This window comes from Oryzias latipes, chromosome 6 (assembly GCF_053564925.1).
Source record: "Oryzias latipes strain Hd-rR chromosome 6, Olatipes_Hd-rR_3.1".
Lineage (NCBI taxonomy): Eukaryota > Metazoa > Chordata > Actinopteri > Beloniformes > Adrianichthyidae > Oryzias > Oryzias latipes.
The window spans coordinates 29,207,436-29,229,464 of NC_136242.1; the positions used below are offsets into that span (position 1 = coordinate 29,207,436).

The following is a 22,029-nucleotide window of genomic DNA, read 5'->3' on the forward strand; positions in this document are numbered from 1 at the left end:
TGTACTGGAGAAGTCGCATTTTTTTGGTGTCCCACAAGATATAACCTAGAGCTGTGACGGTGTGGGATTTTTGATCACCGCGCTGATGAAGCAGCAGGAGTCGCGATCGATAACCCCCCCCACCACCCCCCGCTGCCGCCGCAGAACACAAAATACAAGTAATAATTACAACGCAGTATTCTTTATTAACAAATAACAGTAACAACTAACTACAAACTATCTAACTAATGAACTAACTATATAGGTGTTGTAGAATGACTATGTGTATGTGTGTCAGCGGGCTGTGTGTGTAAGAGGAATGAGCGCGTGAGCTTCCCACTCTCACCGGTAGCCAAAAATGCGCCATTACACAAAAACTCGATTTAGTTATTTTTCAAATTGCCCGGAACCAAAAATTCAAATTAATTCATTCAATCGATTTTTCTGCCTTTTTTCAGGCCTAGACTGAATACGTTTAGAAACTTCATCCAAAGACATTTTTGTCATTTATTGCTATGCTTCTGTTTTTAAAATGAATAAATAAACAGACATTAGTAGGATATTTAGCTCTAAAACATGAAAATTATTTTATGTCTCCTTTAAAAGGTTTATAAAGTGAACAACTGAGATGGATTAGTGCTAGTTTTAAATTTTTGAAAGTTATACTTCATGCAGTGTTTTGCTCCTGCTTCTTTCTTTTTTCTTCTGTCCGTGTCTCATTTGTCCCTCTCTTTCCTCTCCTTTTCTGCTTTCTTTCATCCTCCTATCCCTGTCTCTCCCCAGTCCAGACGACAGCAGGACCCCAGCCCTGGCTCAAACATGGCCAACGCTGACATGGAACACAAGATGCGCTGACGAGGAAGAGGAAGAGGAGCAGAGATCTACGGCTGTTCACTTTCAACACAATCAGCTGGAAGTCACGTGAAGCCACAGCTGCAGAATGTTTCACATTATGCTTCAGTAGGTTTAATGTGATCCTCTTCACACGCTGATTTGTTTCATTTGAACAAAAAATTGAACTGATTGAATTGAAAGTGAATATAAGCTTTGAAAAGAAGGACTCAACAGTAGGAGACCCAATTCTGCCCACATGTATAAGTGTTCAATTGACAGTTTTTATACACAAAATGATGATATCTGTTCATGGAAAGAAATAAGACAGAAAAAATATAATGGAAGACTTTAGGGGGGTGAGGAGGAGGAACTAGAAGAAACTGAAAAAGAAGATATTGTAGCTCAGGGTCACTTTCAGGTTTCAGCAGCTGAGTCAGCGTTAAACTTAAAGCAAAGGAGAAAACCTCCACCTCTGTTAATACGGCTGTGTGTCTGAGCTCACTGCCTTTTCTGAGACCAAAGTTTGCTTTGCTGGAAGAATGAAAATTTTGTTTCCACAACAAATTTTGAGTTAAAATAAAGAAGAATGGCTTACGCTGAGCTGCAGGGTGAAGAATTATTTGCAGTGATTTATAAATGTATCTGAAAACAGATTTTAGAAGCTTTAACTGCAATTCTGCCGCTCAGTCTTTGTCTCTGGAAGCATGTGAGGAAGCTCAGAGATCATTTGTCTTCCAAACTGCATTTCGGCAGAGCCGAAGCCTCACCCCCCACCCCTCCATTCTTTACAAACAAGCTCAAATTTTTTTTCATGATTCGTGAATTTTAGCACAGAACGGTGTAAAGTTACAGCAATGTTAACAGATGGAACCCAGTTGCTCGGTGATGAAGCCCAAGCCGAAACAACCGGTTGCATCAAAACATGCAGGAAACATCAAAATGAAGCTGTGTAAAGAGAAGATGCCTGTCCAGAACCCTGCATCGCTGCACGGAAGCAGCGCTCTCTTTCCCGCCCCGTCACAGCACCAGTGGAATGAAATGTTTCTGTGAGTTGGAATCCTGCTTTTGCTAGTGTGAAGGTCATGATGTTTACTTTTTGTCATCTTCTCTCCTCTGCGTGTGCATTCATTTTGGTGTCAGCTTTGAACAGCAGTCACACCTTCTTCTATATAAATCTGTTTTTTTTATTCTAAATTTCTCCACAAATTTGGGAGATTGGACAACTTTTTCTTTTTTGCTTGCATTTTTAATGTTATATTTAATGAAGATGCTCGACACATCATCAGCTTTCCTGTTTTATATTTTGTGACTTTCTGAAGAAGATTGTTTCTTTTATTTTGTTTATGAAGCTCAACGGTTTCATCTTATTGTATCCGACACATGTATATGTTTTCAATCTGATTTTGTTCTTAACTTAAAAAGCCAACAGATGATTTGTGTTTGTACGTTTATGACCACATGTTTGTAAAATTTTACAAGAAGCTTTGGATTAAACCAAAATTACAATAAAAAGTGAAAAATATCTGATAACTCAGAGAACGTTACTCTTTTTTTGACACAAAATCAAATTATTCCTGAATTGCTGCTTATTTCCCAAAATATTCCTGATGTCAATCCCACTGGAATCTACAGTGGTGCTCTAAAGTTTACATACACTTGTAAAGAACACAATGTCATGAGCTGTCTTGAGTTACCTGTTATTTCTGCAGCTCTTATTTTTCTCTGATAGAGTGATTGGAACAGCCACTTCTGTGTCATTAAAAGCACTTATGAAGTTTTGTACTTTTATGAATTTTATGGGTCCATTGAAAATGTGAATAAATCTGCTGGGTCAAAAGTTTACAGCTGCATGAAGGAGCAATTTTGGTGACTTAGAAAGTTGTGTCAATGACATGAGCTTCAAAGCACGGTCTCTTAGCTTCTTGTGAGTGACGTTTAACGCCTCGTGACTAAACAAAGGGCACCAATGTGAGTGTGCACACCGACGCGAAAAACGCCACGTGTCAAAGCGTCATTTTTTTAAAAACGCCTCGGGTTCGTTTTTTTGGTTTGACGCGCCGCGTCAAAAACTATTCGACCAATGAGAATGGCGCTTTTGCACACGTGTCTGGAGCTTCTGAAGTTACAGTAAAACAACTTGGGGGTGCTCAAACACAAAACTGCCTTTCTGAGCACACATACCAGCGAAGAAGATAGACGCCAAGTAGCGTCTACACTGCCGCAAAGAAATAATGACGGACATTCTAAAATATCCCCAAAAAAACGCTCATGATACATTTTCAGCTCTTGTACCAGTCGATAAAACTCCCCATGTTCTCTTCTCGTAACTTGGATGTACCCAAAATCGCGTCTTTTCCGCCGTCTTTCATCATTCAACAGAACAATAATTTCTTCATCGCTGGAACTGGAGCTGGAGCTCCTGGTGCTTGAAATATTCATGTTTTCTTTGTATGATTCTGACAAGCACGTAAATACTTGCTCTCTTCTTCTGGGTGAAAAGCGAGTTTAATAAGCGTAAAGTTGTGCAGCGCCACCTTGTGTACAGGAGTATTTCTGTTTTACATTAAGCGCCATCTAATGTCAGGGAATGAAATTGCATGTTCGCTCGGATCTTCGTCAGCGAAAATCGCCTGGGTGTGAACACAAAAGACGTGTTGAAAAACGCTGGCGAATAATGGCTGGCGAATATTCGTCCCGGTGTGTACGGGCCTTTACAATGGGAAAGTCAAAGGAGCTCGTCACACACCAGAGAAAGCAAATCATTGACTTGAACACATCAGGAATGTTCTCTCAGTATATGGGATCTGAACCAGGTCCTTTTCACGTTGAAGCAAGAGTGCTAGCCATTTCACCACTGGCATGGTATGGTAATCCAGCTCAGCACAAAAGGAACAGCTGGTTTGGTATATGTGCTGGACTGAGGAGCCAATGGTGCGAAGCTACAATCTGTGGGATCATGACTGAACGCCTCTAAGTCAGAATCCCGCCTAGACGTGACGATACTAGAGCGCTGCGGAACTTCGGTTGGCTCTGGATAGCCACCCTTGGCCGGTGTGGAGAGCTGTTCGTAAAAAAGTAAAACCATCGCTTTTTGATTTTCTGCAACATAATCATCAAGAAAAGATCACAAACTGTCAATGACCTGATTAACATGTGTTAGCTCAGCCTACAGATCAATTGTGCAGCTTTTACTACATTATATATTTGATGATTACAAAACCTAGTGCAACACTGTTACCTAAGTATGCAGGTAACAAGAGTTACAAATCTGTAGTTATAGTAGCTTTCTCTCTGGATTACAAGATAGTTGTTTAGATAACTATTACTGATGACTAAGAGGACAAATTTCTTTATCTAAATAAGTAAAAAAAACAAACGATAGTCTTAATCTGAATATGTGTGTACCAGGGTTGCAGAGGGCAGCATGATACCTTCAATCTAGGTTAACTGTTGTAAGACTATGAAAAATAGAAGAGAGGAGATACCTTTGCTCTACCCATTCTTTTGGCGTTGTAAACTAGCGCAACAAAGTGTTGACAAGAGGATAAAGGGATGTCAGCAGAGGGCTAATTCCCCGCCAACTGATCCACCCACAACTCTGAGGCAAATTTTTAATGAACTCCTGCTGCTCTGCGAAAACAATGTCTGTTTTTTTTTTTCAAAGACTGTTTTTCTTTTTTGCCAAAAAACGGCATAGTCATAATTAAAATACCTCTGGGAACGCTTTTACAAAGGATAAAAATATAGTTGGAGTGGGACTTTAATTTTTTTTTGTATGATTTAATCTGGACACTAGGGGGTGGGATAATGGAAAATTGCATTTTGGGGGATTCTCCAGGCTTATTTTCTATTTTTACAACTAGTGTCAAGCATTCTTTTATCTTAGGTTTTGTACATTTGAGTTGTGCCTGAATTCCTCCACTACTCACTACATTTTGTAGTGCTGTCTGAATCTACAATTCCAAATTCGAGTGCCCTAGAAATTTCCCAGAAGTCTCTGCGAAAAACCAGTGTGCATCGATGCTCACTAGATTAACGAAAATAGACCACAATGCATTGCGTCTAAACAATTTTTGCAAAAAAAAAAAAGAAAGTATTGTGGAGGTGATCAGGGATTCCATTATGTTTGTATGCTATTTGATTATGCATTTACTTGATTCTTTATATTCGTGTGTGTGGCAATAACACTTGCAGTCGCATGCTGTAAACTGAACGGGACTGGCATGCATCACCAGATTAGGAGTGTTGAGGTTTTTTTTCCGTGCTGTTGTTTATGGAACAGAGGCATCTGTGGATTGCGGACTAGAGATGCGGACACGACGATCCTTGAATGGCGGCAAAATCTACTGTACCTACTGACTTATTTTACATGTTGCTCTGTTGGGAGCAGAGAGAGCAGATAACAGCAGAGCTTTCGCCTGCTGGTGTCGGATGCATCTGTCATATCTCCTCTTTGCAATGGTTTGAACTTTCATGCAGAGTCTTGTCTGATTTATTTCTTTTCACACTGCACATTAGATCTTTGGTGTCCTTAAACCACCCGAATCCAGGAAAGCCATACGAGGCAGCAAGAGTGTTTAAATGTGTTTTATTCAATAAACTAACATTTTTATCATCAGAACACATTGGATTCATAAATGGTTATTGTAGATTAGATTTTCACTTTGTGGATTCTATGATGTCCTATTCACCATTAAAAAAAAAGTAGTGAGCATGCTTTTAAAATCCAGGGCACTTTGTAGTTTTTTTTAGTAGTTAGAGATTGACTGTGTCTTCCTTACAATCTTTAAGTCACGAATGAAGGAAAATTTGGTTGTGAGGGAGAAAATCTTTATGACGTCATCACGTCGGCCAAGGACGTGCGACGAGCACCGGAAGCTGTCTGATCAGCTGGTTGCTGCTGTTGTTGATGTGTGGACTTGTTTGGACTTGGTGTCCCTCTTCTCTGCTCGCAGCGGTGAAGACACGTCAAAGCTTGCGGTTTGGACACAAAGGACATTTACCGGCTTTGGAGTTCACGAGGAACGAAGCACGTGCCCGGTTGCTAGGACTTGTTTACTCGCGTGCAGCGACAGCAGAGCTAGCTTTTCAGAAGCTTTAGTTTGGTAAAACCTAGAAGAATAGAAAAGAAAACAGACCCGTGCTTTTGTCTCGGTCAAGAAATCAGTCTAATCTCCTCCTATGAAGTAACTGATTCTGGATTTTTTTTTTATGTATATTAACGCACTTTATTTTAGGGACTTGGACGATACGGCTAGCAGACGCTAACGTTAGCTCGACGAAGCTCGAAGAAAAGAGTCCAGGTTTGAAGCTTTCATAACAACAACCCCCCTTCTCTCCCTCAGACCGTTAAGGACCAGAGGCGGTTAGGGACGCTTCATCTGGGGCTGCAGTTCTTGCGTGTGCCGCTGGTTCCGGACACACAGGCATGTAGCCGAAATGTGTTCGCGTAACAACAAAGAAAACATCGCTTCAGATATCTCGCTTGTGAACAAACGGTGAATTTTTTTTCCCATTACTTATCTGGACTAATATTTTGAGGGGGTCGTTTTATTGTTTTTTTTTCCAATTATTTCTGAAAACACAAACAGCATTTGCTCGCCTGACAGCTGGTCTGGTCTGTTTGACTTTGAGTTTTGCTGATAAGTTGAGCAATCGCCTCCTGGCTAACTCGCAGGCTTCCTCTGTAAATACTAACTACGGTCATTGTGAATATCTGACCGCTCTGGCTCCTGTCTGTGGTGACGTTTCCACATCCAGGTCACATGACATGAGTTAGAAGGACAGGCTTTTGACAGATCGAGCAGCTACAGAAAAGCCGGTCCAGGTATGAGGATCAGCAGCTGCCTGTTGTGATCGGGCGCTGTGATCTGGGACAGACAGAAGAAGAGGGCCCCTCTGTGGCTCCTGTTGTGTCTTGAGGTGAGCGCAGTTGCCCCCATCTACTTGCCAATGCTGGATCTGGAGGTGGTCCCTGAGAGATCACTTGGAAATGAGCAATGGGAGTTCGCCTTAGGTGGGTGGTTGACAGTCATCGCTTTGTAAACAAACAAAAACAACATTTACAACTACACCTAATGTCTGCTTGTTTTTTTTCTTTTTCCAGGGATGCCGTTTTCCCAGGCTGTCTCTATCCTGCAGAAACACTGCCGCATCATCAAGAATGTCCAGGTGCTGTACAGTGAGCAGGTGAGAGGACTGAGTTTCTCTGTTATCCAAAAACATTCTAGATGAATTACATTTGCATAAGATTAGGACTTTCCCCTACATTTTAGAAAATTCTGTAAAAGACAATATTCCAATGAATGGTGTTTTCAGTGTTCTTAACATTTTTTATGCAGCATTTGTCTGATGTTGGAAGACGTATACTGGTTTATAAAAAAAAAGCTTCAAATTGCATTTCTGAGTATTTCTTTCTCCAAATATTTGTGAATCAGAAGCAAACAAATTAATGCAGATGGAAAATAATAATAATAATAATAATTGATACTTTATTTATCCCACAATGGGGAAATTCTTCTCCGCATTTGTCCCATCCCCTGGGGGAGCGATGAGCTGCAGCCTAACCGCAGCAGTAGCGTTAAGGGTCTTGCCTAAGGGCCCTCACTGGGTGATGTTTATTGCTCGCCATTGATATGGTAATTGACCCAGTACAATTGTTTATCCCCCTCCAGGAATCGAACCTTGAAAATGCTTGAATTGGTTTTTTTTATGGAGCCTAAACCCTGAGTTTACATATAATGCAGAGCTTTTTGACAAGTTTAACGCTAAAGCTTGTAGACAACTTGGAAGTGAACTCAGACAACAGCATATTCATAGTTAAAAGTCCACTGGGAATACTTTGAAAATAGATCAAAAGATGATCGGAGTGAGTCTGTAAATCCTTTTTGAACAAAACGTCTGTCTTTGTCATAATTTTTATCTTTTGTTTGTCTTTGGGGATTAAGTCAGTGTCTGTTAACTTCAGCTGAAAGTTTAGTGTGACCAACAGGTTCAGATTTTACCATGAAAGGAATTTGGTTCTGATCCAGTCATCATGTAAGCAGTTAGTGAGTCTGAAGACTTTGTAAAAGCCATGAAGGCGAATCAAGTCTTTGTTTTTAAGTCTTTAAAAAGTTCTAAAATGTAAATTTTGTTTTTCAGAGTTTGAAATGTTCAGCGTGTATTTTCATTTATTCTACACGGGTGTTTGTGTAAACATCCAAAATTTCGCCTTCTAAAAAAGTTATGGCAATTAACCTACCTGACCTTGAAAATGCTTGAATTGTTTTTTTATGGAGCCTAAACCCTGAGTTTACATATAATGCAGAGCTTTTTGACAAGTTTAACGCAATATGTCATCTAGTCTGAGGTTTAGACAAACCTGTATGAGCGGTATTTTCTTTAGGTCATTGGACAAAGCTGCAGCTCCATCACTGACTGTTTGTCGTACTTTGACACTGTCAATTCTGTGACCCAGAGAAAGATAACGCATGTAAAAACACTCCACCTTTACATTACTATAGCTCAAAATGTTCCAGCCCTGTTGCTTGTTCCTGTGATAGTATTCCTTTTTTCCCTTCTAAATGAAAAGTCTTGTTTAAGTGCACTTAAAGTCCATCTCCGGTCATCTTTGGATCTTTTTCAGAAGTGTTCCCAGTGGTCTTTTTATAATGATTGAGCTGTTTTTAGCACAACTCAATAAATTGGTGTCGTTTTCTAGGACAGTATCTGCAGAGCAGCTGTAGTTCATTAGAAATTCACCTCTGAGTTGTGGGCGGGAACGTCGGCTCGGAGCAGCCTTGCCTCCACCTTCCCCACCCTGTTGCTGAGAGCTCTCTGTTTACATGCTCTCCCACTAGTTTACAGCCCTCACACCCCCAACATAACATTAGCGATACAACAACAACGGCGAACAATATTGGAGCCATCCAGCCGTACAGTTTCGAGTCAGATTCCAGCTCAGACGAGGAAAATGAGATGAACATGGATCTATTTGTGGGTCTTTAAGTTACCATGTTGCATTGTGTTTTCTTGAGTAACCTGGTTTTCATCTAAACATAGAAATGAGGTTGGGAGAACTTTTATAGATTTCCTCAGGGAAATTGACGCTTCTTAAATGTTGTTACTCCTCATTCCACTGTCAATAGATGTGCCGCGTGATGAATGAGGTCGTGATGTCTATTAGGTCATGAAGGTGTGGGAAACAGGTTTCGGAATTGCACGTGCACCTGTTAGCTGATTTCCTAGGTAACAAGGTTTCTTTCGTAGACCAGTTTACCTGACTGCACATATGTACAGCCCGTGACAGCACTCAACGCCTCCTCCGGGCTTCAGTTTTCTGTCTGCGGCCTGGCTCTGTCCGGGTTGTTCTTCCTTAAAAACAGCAGTCAAGGAGGTTGTGAAACACTGACGGATGTGTTTGCCTGTGAAGGACCACCTCCTGCCTCAGTAATGACTGTTTGCTTCGCTGCAGACGCCTCTCAGCCACGACCTCATACTGAACCTGACTCAGGATGGGATTAAACTGCTGTTTGATGCCACAAACCAGAGACTTAAGGTGAAAGTCTAAATACTATAAACTCTGAGCAGCGCTGCAAGCCTTCGGCTGTGACTACCTGTCCTTTTTTAACTGTTTTTTTCTTTGTGTCAAAGGTGATCGAGGTGTATGACCTCAGCAAAGTCAAGCTAAAATACTGGTGAGATCAAATTCAGACTCCAAAATTAAGCGTGGGCTGTGGTGGAGCGGGGAACCTTACTGCATCTTCGAGCTTAGATTCGGTCTGGACTCGGCCTGCTGGAATGATAATGGATGTGATGTTGTCTTTGTTTTAGTGGAGTGCATTTCAACTCTCAGGCCATCGCCCCCACGATAGAGCAGATAGATCAGTCCTTTGGAGCCACGCACCCTGGAGGTAACTCAGCTGACGCTCAGGTCCATCTGTGTTTGATTTCTCCTCTCCAACTTTGTTGTTGCTCTTTTTCCACATCTTGGTCCAGTTTACAACCCCGCAGAGCAGCTGTTCCATCTCAACTTTCGTGGACTGTCCTTCTCCTTCCAGCTGGAGTCGTGGAACGAAGCGCCGAAATATGAGGTGAGGGAATCTGAACGACCCCGTTGGAGTGTTGTGAGGGTCAGACAGGAGCTTTGAGTGATTGGGCTTTGTGGTGACAGTCTAAGGCTGAGTTCTGTGCATGCGTGTGTGCGTATGGCTTCATAATCTGCAGTTATTATTTCTGTGCATTTAGTTTTTATGCTGAAGACTCAATTTGATAATATTGGCTGCTTCAGACCAAAAACAAACCCATAATAGCTTCTTCTGGGTTTCATCTTCTACTTCTGTTTTAAAGCCAGACAGCTTTACTTTTATTTGGAGGCTTCGTTTAAACGCAGAGACAAGTCATCGTCTTCACAGAGCATTAAAATAAATGACTATATTAAAAACATTGGAGTAAAAAGTTAATAGAAGAAATATTGAAGTCTTTAGAAACATTTCTTAGATTTACCTTTTTATTAGACGAAGAAAAACTTTTTTTTTCAATAAATGGAGGCATTTAGCTTTTTCTTCTTTGTCTTATTCTTTTGTTGTTGAGTATAAGCTATATTCAGTAAATACATGCTCTATAAATACAATGGAGAGTCTGATTTCTCTAAGCCCATGACTTTGTGCTCTTTCGTTCTTTCATGTTTTAGTTAAAGAAGAGTTCATGTCACAGTGACCTATGCCAACATTCACATTTCACCTTCACAAATGTAAAAGCCGTAAATCTGAGTCATCGTTTGGTCTTGTGGAATAAAAGTTACATTTTTGAAGTGATTTTAATTCGAATATAAAACCTCTCCAGTAGGGCAGCACGATATGAGGAAAAATATTAGTGATCAATATTGTGATGACAATATAACCTGCGGTACATGAACAAACAGCAAAACAACTACGGTACATACATCATTTCCATTTCACTGCAACAGTTTAATTTAAATGAGTCAGCATCATTTAAATGATACTCTAAAAGGACCCTCGTCTACGAACATCTAACATCAAAAGGGGGTCAATCCGATTGGTCAAATGCACAAATGGATTTATCTGATTTGTTAAATACTTCAAGCTGCCATAAGATTGTTTTAGCACATTTAAGGATTTCACCGTCTTTTCCGATATGTGTGTTGCACAGCTAGATATCACGATAAAAGTAAATTTAGAAAAAGGTTTTTATTTTTGGATGAAATCCGGTTTGTTAGCCTGGCCTAACTTTCCTGGCATCCATGCAGATTCCACATGGAGCCATGGTTAGGAGGATGCACATCTACACTGGCAACAACCTGCAGGAGACGAGGTGATCATACCACAAAAAAAAAAAGAGAGTTTCAGAGAGTGTCGAGCATTTAAGAGGAACTAAGAAACTAAAGCTGTGTTTGGGTCCTCAGAGCTCCTCCAATGCCGCTGGCTTGTTTTCTTGGAAACATCTACGCTGAGTGCGTGGATGTCCTGAGAGATGGGGCGGGTCCTTTGGGGCTCAAACTCCGCCTCCTCGCTGCAGGTAAACACGTCAGTTCAGAGTGGATGACACAAAATGTTCCTTCATCATCAAGGTTTGAACAAGTGAAGCGGTTTGCAGAGGGCGCTGTAAAGATGGAAGAAAATGTGTAGAGGGCAGAAGATATTATGTTTAATGTTGTGATGATTATTTCTTGCATTTTGGTAAACAAAAACATGTCGGTTAACAGGGATGAACCAACAATTATTTACTGAATTTGTTTCAAATTATAAACCCAAAAAGAGAACAGCTTCTTGGGTAGTTTGTCCTGATAAACGAAAGAAAATAAGATATTTAAAGAAAATAAAGTTTACAAAAACACAAGACCACTGAGAACATTATGTAAGTAAAAAAGAGCAGCAAACAAGTAATGTGGGTGTTACAAAAATGAGATTTTTGAAGAAAAAACACACTTTTTATAAAGTGATGGATTTTTTAAAATCTTCCAAGCAACAAAAAATGTAGTTAGTTGCTGTGAGACTGTCAGTCTTTAATGCACTGGTGGCTGTCATGTGTCAAATGTTACCCTCTTTGTTCTTGGTAAAACAACATTGTTGTTCTAAATGACCTGACCTTGATTAGGAGGACAGGCATTGGAGCTTGAAGGTCTCACTGCTGTGGGTGTGTTGGGTCGCTGCAGGCTCGGGTGTCGGGGTGATGGCTGACGCCAAGGTCCGGTCAATGGACAGGAGCATCTTCTTCGGAGACTCCTGTCAGGATGTCCTGGGCGCTCTGGGCTCGCCCCATAAAGTTTTCTACAAGTCAGAGGACAAGGTGGGAGCGCGTCGCCGTCGCTGGTGTCTGTCACTGCAGCGGCGCTTCATTACAATGCTGTCTAACACGGGAAAAACTCAACTTTTCCTGTTTTTTTTTTGTGTGTTTTTTTGTGTTTGGCCACAATTTGACAATCAGATGAAGATCCACTCTCCATCACCTCACAAGCAAGTTCCCTCCAAATGCAACGACTACTTCTTCAACTTCTTCACCCTGGGCGTGGTATGTAGCTTCTTTATTTTGATCTGCTGTCTGTGGGAGAACGCCGTTTGTGATTTCAACACAGTAATTTGTTACACTTAAAGCTGGACTCAGATTATACTCATTGTTGAAGCGATTCTAGCTGTCACGACAAACGTCTGTGTTAGCCGGGAATTAAATCTGAAAGTGTGAGCCAGCAATTGTTGGGTAGTTCATTCTTCCTATGATACATGTTTGGTTGTTTTTTTCATTTTTCTAAAGAAAGCAGAAAATTATTGCAGTTGAGTCCTTTGAAAGTGTCAGAAATGGATCAGCGGTCTCTGTCAGCAGAAGAATGTTTTAGTCGGCGACCTTTAAACACCAGAAAATATTTAGGAAAATCAGGTCTGGAAAAGCAAAAAAAAAAAAAAAAAAGCTTTAAAAACACATACAAACTTTGTGTCAAGCGCAGAACCATTTTCCTATTCATTCACGGTTTCATTCACGGTTTAACAGGAAGAAATCCACCAACAGTCATTTTCAAGCACTAATTCTCTGGAAACACACGACAAAAACTACAAAACTAAAAACTTCACTATGTGTGGGTTTAACAGGAAGTAAGATAGGTCCTGACAAAGATCAAAGGGAAGTAGCTTTAGAAATACTAAATAAAAACGTTCTGTATTTGTTTTCAAATGGAGCAAAAATGTTCCACCTAACCAAAAACGGTCTTTGGCTACGTCCAAATTCGAGGCCTGGGTCCTTTGTGGAGCGGATAGGCCGGACGTTAACGGCTGTCAATTTGGACAAGTCTAGCCTTTAGATAATTCCAGCCGTTACATCGGCGAATGTCCTGTCACCTAGCAACCAAAAGTCCTGAACAGAGAGGAGTAGTGAACGAGGCATGGAGCTTAACATTTTCCTGGCTTACTTGATCCAACTTTTAGTCTTGGAGGTGTAATTTAAAAAGGTGTATTATCTCCAACTCCGTCCGGGTCCCGCTCCACAGTCCGCCATTTTTTCAGAAAGTCTCTGGGTTTCGGCCGCAATGCAGCTTGGGATATGGACAGCATAGAAGGATACACCCGGCCGCGTTTAAAGGAGTTGTTGAATTTGGACAACACTTGTCGTGGCGCTGTAACGTATGCAGCCTGCAAAGGCGGCCCAGGTAGAACCCAGCCCTCCAATTTGGACACACCCACAAAGATTATCATGCAAAGAAGTTCAGATCATCCATCCGCTGAGGAGGCCTGATAAAGATGCAGAAAACATCTGTATGAATGCTAAATCAACTTAAGAATGCTTAGAACAACGAATGTTTGAATATTGAATGTTTTGGAATAATAAAAAAGTGTAGACAAGAAAGTGATGGTGTCTTTCTAAAACATATGTATAAAACTGCCTAAACATGCTGTTTGTAATTGGTTACCAGGGTACACTGTGGCACAAATAGCCTTTGCAAAACGGTTATCAGGGCTGCTTAAAAAGATTATTGGTTGTTCTCAACCCTCCTGTCCTTTTCTCACTACATTTGTAGAGCAGAAAAGTTTAAAGGACTGTCATCACACATCTCACTTCCTCGTTCTACCTCTGCCTTCCTGAAGGCGCCACAGAACAGTGTTTTTCAACCTTTTTTCAGCCAAGGCACACTTTATCCTTGACAAAAATCCTGCAGCACACCAGCATCCAAAAATTAAGAAAAGGAGAAACTCTTAGTCTGTATTGATCTACAGTCCCTCCGCAGTTTCACATGCATTTTTGTGATAATTGTGGCAGAAAAAGCTGGAAGTTGCAGCTGTTTTTTTTTAAAAGTTGTAATAAAAGTTAAGTTAGTTTTCAGTAATAATTTTCAACTAAATTATTTGAAAATTTTCCCTTCAGTTATTAACATGCAATTTTATGTGACCTCACAAAAAAACAAATATGTTCTTTCTAAATAATGATTTATTTTTTTTAATATCTTTTTAAATGTCGGTGCAAAGGCAACTGTAATTTTTGAACAATATGATCACAATATGTTTGATAAATTTTACACAAAAAAAACTAATATTATAGTTATGTTTTCTGTAGCTACACAAAAAGTGAGCAAGTTTTTTCACTTGTTCCATGGTCTGACACCGGATCCGCCTTGGAAAGCTACACCGCTAAAGACGAGCTTTAGCTGGTATTTTTGTTGGAACTGAGAGACTTTATGAGCAGAATCAGAACAAGGAAGTGAGGACTTTACCCACTTCTGATTGGTCAGACTGATGACATGTGATTAAGCCTCCAAGAATGATTGGCGGAGACAGTTGAAGGGGCGGGACTTTTCCAAAAAAAAATCGCGGTACCACCATTCTTATCAAAGTGTCTTTAATAGAATCAAATAAACACAAAGAAAAAAGTATTTCATGATCTTTCATGTTCCTAACTACTCAGTGTTTTATCAGGGCCTGTTTAGATGAACACAGAGCTGATATCCTGGAGATGGAAAATGTTTTTAGATCAGTTGATGAGGGAAATTTCCCACAGCACACCTGAGCGTCTCCCACGGTACACTGGTTGAAAAACCCTGCTATAGAGGACCTCCAGGTTTAATCACAGCAGTTCAGTCATTACTGACTCAGTATTCACCACTCTCATTGATCTGTCTAAATGAATGAGTAAAATAAGAAATAATTATGCCAACGTCAACACAGTGTGGAGCAATCTTTAACCTTGTATGAAATGAATGGAAAAAGGTGAACAATGATAAATTAAAAAAGGTAGTAAAGCAAAAAAAAGATGCTAAATTAAAGAAATGCATAGATGTTGGAAAAAATAGAATTTAGGCCTATTTAGTTTTTTATCAGATGGTGTAAAGAAAAGTGCTGCACGCTAAATGAAAGGGCTACAAAGAATGTTTCTGGTGTTTTTATCGTGTTCTTGTAGCATTTTTTTGATGACGGATGACATATATAATGAAAGTTAAACTCAAAATTGCATTTCTGAATATATTTTTATTCAAATTATTGTGAACGAGGAGATGAGTCGATGAAAAAATACAGTCAGAAAATAATGGTATTTGTCGACTCCACTCCACTCCACTCCGAGATGATGCCTGCCTGTTATGATGATCGCTCTGTCTACTTTTATCCAACGCGTTGAAGAAAGTGACAAAATTCCTGAGGAACGTCTCGCTGAATGGCTTTTATCTGCAGGAGATGAGACTCGTAAAGGCGTTTCTGGAAACAGTCAATCAAACCCAACCCTCGTAACGATCATCTTTTCTTTAGGATATTCTTTTTGACTCAACAACTCACCTGGTGAAGAAGTTTGTTCTCCATACCAACTACCCAGGACATTACAACTTTAATATGTAAGTATCTGAGCTCTTCTTCTTTGATATTTTCTTTTTTCCCTGCCTGCTTGTGTCCTAATGTTTCTCTAGAATATCAGACACGTCTTGTTTTTCTCTCATGTTTTTTCACTGCTCTCTTGATGCAGATATCATCGATGTGACTTTAGGATTCCTCTCATCATCAAAAAAGGTGGAACGATTTGAAATCATGAGTCTGATCTGGACTGATATTTTCCGTGAGGTTTAAAGATAATTAATACGGGGATCTCTGCTTCCTGTTTTAGAAGGAGCTGATTCTCAGGCTGAGGACTGCATCTTAACCACCTACAGCAAGGTCAGTTCTGGAGAGATTATCTGGTCCAAAGGTGCCGGTTCCAGAAAGCTTAACTGAGATATCCAGTTTTGGGGTTTCCTGTCCTCTGGTTGTTTTGAGCCAGGAAGAGAATATCTGTCTGTTAATGCTCCCTGTTGTCATTAAAAAACTAACGTGAAAGTCAAAGACATCTTGGAGTTGGTCTGATCAGCTGTTGAGGATTTTTTTTTTGAATCTCTCCTAGTGGGATCAGATTCAGGAGCTGCTGGGTCACCCTATGGAGAAACCTGTGGTGCTACACAGGTAGGGGAATCTCCGTCCCTTTAACCCTTGTGCTAGCTTGTGGGGTCCAGATGACCCCACTCCCAATGATAACGTGCCTCCAAGGCACGTTATCGTTGGGAGCGGGGTCATCTGGACCCCACAAGATAGCACAAGGGTTAAAGCTGCGAAATTCAGATGGTATTATTGCCAGGGAGGCGGTGAGAACTGAGCATGCTCACAGGCATCTGTTTCCAGGTCGTCATCGGCCAATAACACCAACCCGTTTGGCTCCACCTTCTGCTTCGGACTGCAGAGGATGATCTTTGAGGTCAGTTCCTGTTTCTGTTGGGTTTGCAGAGCCTTGATGGCAAAAAACATGCAGATTTACTGAATATTTCTTTATTTGGCTGATATCACAGCAGGGAATATGCCAGTTATTTTGCTTTAAAAGCCTTAAAAGTAGCCGGCACCCGGCGAAGGTTCACTGCCTGCAAGTGAAGTAATCCCCGCCTACTTTTTGACGACAAACAGAAGTTTCATTTAGTGCCCCGCAGAAAAATGAGCGCTCAGTGCTGAGCACTCGCCAATTGCAAGCATTTATTTCTGTTTGAGGAGTAAAAGTTAAAGGGCTACAGCATAAATGTCCTCTTCCACTGTGTGCGCGCGCGAGGTACACAAGAGCATGCGGCGTGAGGGCGCTACCCCCTCCTGTAATTCACCTCTGTGTGGCGTTTGGCTGATGAAGCAGTGGGATCCACACCAAACTGGAGGATGAAGCTGCTGGGCTCGCAGCAGCAACAGAAAGTCTCCTAATAAAAAAGTGTCGATCTGGAAACAGCTGTTTGTTAGACACTGATGCTATGGTGCTGTGATGGTCTGATGTCGCGTGTTGTCAGCAGGTGACCACAAACTGATTTAATGTCAGACAATATTTTTAATGGACTGGATATTAAGACGTGGTGGATAAATACATAAAAAGGATATTTCACAGGTTTAATAACAGACATGACTCCACGGTATATCAAAGATAGCAGCCACTATTGCAGCCTGCATCTTCACTCTCAATGACATAATGGCTGCCATCTTTCAGACTGTTTTTTGTTAAGATTTAATGTAAAAATTAATTACCTGGGGGCAGAATTAGGGGGAAAAAAGTGCATAAAGGAAAATGAAAAAAAAAATGGAACACTTCATTGATGGTGTCAATTTACTTCCCTTCCTCAAAGGTTTTAGAAGCTGAAATAATGCTCCAGATGTCTGGAAAATGCACATAAAAAGCCATAATTTTCAAAATGTTCCAGAGGAAGAACCCCCAGACCCCCCCCTCAGTCAACCCACGAGCTTAAAGTTTCCTTAATTATGAGAAAAATGCTAGCAGAACATGTTAAAAACACCCTAAAAACCCACAATTTTCATAGGAGTGGGTGGTTAAGACGTGCTCATCAAATGTTGTGTGACGTCACTCCTGTGTCTGCTGCTCCACAGGTGATGCAGAACAACCACATAGCTTCAGTCACCCTCTACGGTGCTCCTCGGACGAGCAGCCAAGCCCGAGCTGAGTCCAGCGGCAGCTCCCACTGAACAAGTGGGGTGCTCCTGGAGTTTCTCATCCACAGCCACATTCTGAGCCCAGCAGCCCTGATCGAAAACGCGACTCAACTCAGAGGGTTTGCACCAAACCGAGAAGCTTCCAATCCTGGGTCAACAGGACCCCTGAGAGCGAAGGGGTGGTCCATGCTAACGGTTCAGAGCGCCACGGCGCCGCAGAGCTCACCTGCTCCTGTTCTGTGAGGTCCTTGGGATCTCATCTGCTGAGGATCATTTAACAGACCACACACACACACACACACACACACACACACACACCACTGGTCAGCCCCCTCTGCTGAACCACAATGGACCTCCAGATCCACAGAAGAACCATTGGAGCCAAACTGAGAGTCACAGAGGGGAGAATCTCATCCAGAACAGGGGGTCTCCTTCTTCCTCGTCCTCCTCCTCCTCCTCCTCCCTGGGGCGTCTGTAAACACAAAGCACGCTGAACAACCCTGCTCACAAACATCTGTGTGTGTGGTTTTGCTTCTGTTTTTTTTTTTGGTGTGACTGCTGAATGAAAGGAGACTCATAAGCACAAGTTTGTGATGTTTCAACTCGCCGCTTCCTGAAGTTCACAGTTACATTTGCACTAAAACACACCGTCTTACTTGATTGTGCGACATCCTCAGTGTTCAACGTATGCGTTTGTCCTTCCCCCCCAACCCCCCACTTGTTTTCATCGTTGCATTTAACTGGTAGATCACGATCCTCTTGTTTCCTTTCTTTCTTTGCCAAATGCCAAAGCCAAAGATTTGGGGTGTTTTTTTTTGTGTGTCAAGTCTACAGTCTTGACTTGTGTTGTCGCTACGGTAACGCCTTCTTAACGATTCAACTCGTCCTGCTGTTGTGAACGAGCTTCGTCCTGGAGCTGAATCCATTTTTCTGAAAGGAGGAAGATCAGAAGTTGTTGTTAACGTTTAGTTATCATCCCTGTTGTTGTTAGTTAATGTAAAGTGTTGCTTTGAACACACTCTGATTTGAGCTTATGTTTCGCTGAGCTCCATCGTTTTTTCCTACATTTTGTCTGACATGAAACTTATTCAGTTTTCTGTGACCATCAAGGATATTCTTCAACAAATTTAAGCTCTTTCCTTTCAGTTTCAGGTTTTAGGCAGGCGAGAGAAGACATTTTTCAGTATTAGTTTTTTGATGAAAGCTGCAGATCATCAGTTTCTGAAGGAACTCAGCATCAGCTGGATTTTTTTATAACTCAGTGTTTCAGCTGCAGAGCAGGTTTAAGTCGCTCTAAGTTAGTACCTGTGTTCTCCAGCAGAAGGAGAACAGAGAGGCGGCCACACCTCTTTGTTTTTGCATTTTTAGCTGTCATCTGGTTTGTTCTGTGAGGTAAGATGCTGATGTTGGAGGCCTCCGTGCAGATGTGGAGAAGCTGTAAATACCTTTGTTCTCTCTTTGTCGCCCCGCACTTCATCACTCTTTCTCCCAGGAATGAAGGTGGTTCCTGCAGAAGAACCTCTCATAAGTTTAAGGAGCTGCAGACCTTTTCCTTATGAGATGTTTCCAATGACCGTTACCGCTGAAATCCGGCAGAAACAGAGTTCTGCTGGTGTTTCCGCAGCTGCAAAGCACATTCAAGTGATCCAATTGGACGCTTCAGCACCTCCTGTTTCTGTGTGAGCAAACATAGGAAGACCAGGAAAAGACTGGGAAGTGTTGAACTCTGTGCCTCATCTCCCGCCTCGCTGATCTCTGTAGAAAAGGAACCTCTCTGTACATAACTTCTGAAAAAAGGCGTCTTTGTAGAGTTTGAATGTGTGAGCATCTTTGAGCACGAAGCAACGCACGCTGGCCGAGTTTGGTTTTATGTTTCCCCAAATGTTTTGCTTCTTTTACAAACACGATTCTGACAATGCCGACGTGGCGTCTGAGAATCTGAGGGAAACTCGTCTGTCCACCGCTGCTGAGTCTAGAGAACTCTGGATCTAACGGATGCTTTTGGGAAAAGCATTTTAGCTCAGCGAACATTAAAAGTCATTTCTGCTGAAGAACGACGCAGGAGCTTCATCTCACTCAGGTGGTCATCGCCTCCATTTTTTAATGCAGAAAAATGATAATGAATGAAGCTGTGCAAAAAACAAACAAACGGATATTTGGCAAAATAACAGAAAGCAAAAATGGAGCCATGAAGAGTTCTTGTTCAGCTTTTGTTTTGTTTTGTGTGTAACCATATCGCAAACAGTTTCATGTATCATTTGTCTGTTGTGGATTCCTGACTGTTCATTCTACTATTTCTTAGTATTTCTTATCTGCTCTAAATTCAAACACTTTCTAGTTGATAACATTTTACAGATAAAGATCAAAAGTTATAGAAGGTCACCTTTTTTTTCAGCTTCTCTCCCGTCATGTTAGTTGGCTGATCCGTGCAGACACGAAGCCTCATCATCTGCAAACATGAGGACTTTTTTCTAAAGTTCTTATTTGTCTCTTTTTTTGTTTGTTGATTTTTCAGTTTGACTAAAAGTCATTCTCATTGATCATTGACAGACCGTGTCTGCTTCTCTGCTGTTTCTTCAGCTCTTACTGTTTCATTTGTCTTTTTTTTTAAACATTAGCTTTTTGTGCTTTCATTATGGCTAAAATTTGGGTTTGAACTTGTCTAATGCATTTCTAATATCTAGACTTAAATATTCTTTTAATTTACATAGAGGACGCACCCTGGAGTTGACACAAGACATCTCAGCAGGTCTGGATTTTAATCTTGTTATTTTTCTGCAGATTTTTGCAAACTTTCTCTACTAAACGCTCACAGACTTGTGGGCTTATACTCTACTACTCGATTCTACTTTTGAACAACGCAAGTGTGAATAAAAAAACTTTCCTGTGGGGGCTTTCTGTGGCATCTTCACTTTGGATAAAAGCTAGACCTCTCATTTACTTCAACACAAAGCTACATGCGATTCAAGCCTAATGCAGAACAACAGCATATCAATTTGACATATTCCTTTGGTCACACAGGAATATGTCAAAGTTACCTTTGAAGTCCAGATGCAGAGATCTTCACGTCCGTCATTCCAGACATAGAATGTCCTAATGTTTTGTCGGGTCTTTATGGAGGCTGTTGAAACTTTTCGAAGCCAAACTCCATCTCCACTGCTTTTGTGATGCTGAGCAGTGGCTTCAGTGGCCGTTAGACACTGTTTACAAGTTTATCCTCTTCTTACTGTTTCTGTTTGGGCTTCTGTTCAGACTCCGAGACATTTTTCTCTTTTCCTCTGGAGTCTGACTAACATCAATCGACATTTCCATCTTGAAAGAGTTTTACGATGTTTGAAACTCATTTGCACATTTTGCTTCAATATTTGTTTATAATAAAACCAGTTGTGGGATTTTTTTTAAATCCAGAATCTTTAGTTATATATGTGAAAAACTCTTTTTTTTTAAAAAAATTTTATTTTTGCAAAACAAAGAGGAGTGGAACACTCATTCTCGTTAAGTTCTGATTCTCTATTCTCCCATCAGGTATGAATGAAGTGATAACAAATTGTTTTATTTTTCAGTTAGATTATAAAATCTCTTTTTTTCCTCTTCCTAACATTCTCACCCCTCGGAACATTTTTCAAAGCCGTGTCTGTTTTAAATCCTGTTTCCAGAAACGGGTCGGTTCCTTCAAACCTGTGAATTTCATTGGAATGTGGCAATTTCTATTTTGAATACGTTTATGAAGACTGCATCGTCCAGCATGTGCACTGGAAGTAAAGCGGCAATAACCGAGGCACGCCGAGCAAAGGAACTTAATGCTTTGCTGCAGACAATTCCTTCAACAGTGTTTGATGTTGATGAGTTTCCAACAATTTTGTCAGAAGCTCGCTGTTCATCGACGTTCATTTTCTGTGTCCCACCAGGATATGAAAAATAATAAAATACAAATGTGGAAATATAATCCATGGCTTTTTTTTCACTTCTCTACATAACCAGCAGTTTATCAAGATTACTCATCAGCTTTCACCTTTTAGGATAATTACCTTCTTTAAACATTTTAATTTTTGAAACATTTTGTCACAAGACAACCTAACCCTCTACTGCACAGTGTTGTCTTGTTTTCATGTCTCATCATTGTGCATTTGAATAAAAAGAACTCCTTTTTCTTTTTTAATTGCAACAAGTCAGATTACTGTCCAATAGAATGATGAGTTGAAAGTGGTGAGACTTTAATAAATAACCTTTTCTGTAAGCTGTGCTACAAGAGAGACGTCTTCGTAATAAACTAAGATAAAGACCACTTTTCTACATGTTTCCA

The 22,029-nt window shown here is 40.8% G+C and overlaps 2 protein-coding genes across 6 annotated transcripts in view; both read left to right on the forward strand.

Annotated features, from left to right (window-relative positions):
* cbfb (core-binding factor subunit beta) overlaps positions 1–2,343 on the forward strand; it is a 41,508-nt gene extending 39,165 nt beyond the window's left edge. For 3 of the 5 annotated variants that reach the window (XM_023955988.2, XM_023955986.2, XM_078948954.1), the window contains one exon: positions 763–2,343. Coding sequence is in view for 3 of the 5 variants with exons in the window: in XM_023955986.2 (XP_023811754.1) it covers positions 763–834 (72 nt within the window). In the remaining 2 variants the exon portion in view is untranslated. The remainder of the gene's footprint in view (positions 1–762) is intronic. The other 2 variants (XM_023955989.2, XM_023955987.2) reach the window with 1 other exon arrangement.
* A 3,331-nt stretch (positions 2,344–5,674) lies between these two features.
* Positions 5,675–21,672, forward strand: phaf1 (phagosome assembly factor 1). The gene is made up of 16 exons (XM_023955990.2): positions 5,675–6,829; positions 6,920–7,002; positions 9,269–9,352; positions 9,448–9,491; positions 9,628–9,707; positions 9,793–9,887; positions 11,063–11,127; positions 11,219–11,331; positions 11,969–12,102; positions 12,241–12,324; positions 15,537–15,619; positions 15,748–15,791; positions 15,886–15,935; positions 16,159–16,217; positions 16,434–16,506; positions 17,664–21,672. Exons 1-16 carry the CDS (start codon positions 6,766–6,768, stop codon positions 17,757–17,759), a joined length of 1,251 nt encoding a protein of 416 aa, XP_023811758.1. The 5' UTR covers positions 5,675–6,765; the 3' UTR covers positions 17,760–21,672.
* The last annotated feature ends 357 nt before the right edge of the window (positions 21,673–22,029 follow it).

Coding starts and splice junctions, on each gene's coding strand:
- phaf1 (XM_023955990.2), top strand. CDS start 6,766: ATGCTGGATCTGGAGGTGGTCCCTGAGAGATCACTTGGAAATGAGCAA. Junction 9,492..9,627: donor AAAGTCAAGCTAAAATACTG/GTGAGATCAAAT, acceptor TCTTTGTTTTAG/TGGAGTGCATTTCAACTCTC. Junction 15,936..16,158: donor TCTTAACCACCTACAGCAAG/GTCAGTTCTGGA, acceptor AATCTCTCCTAG/TGGGATCAGATTCAGGAGCT.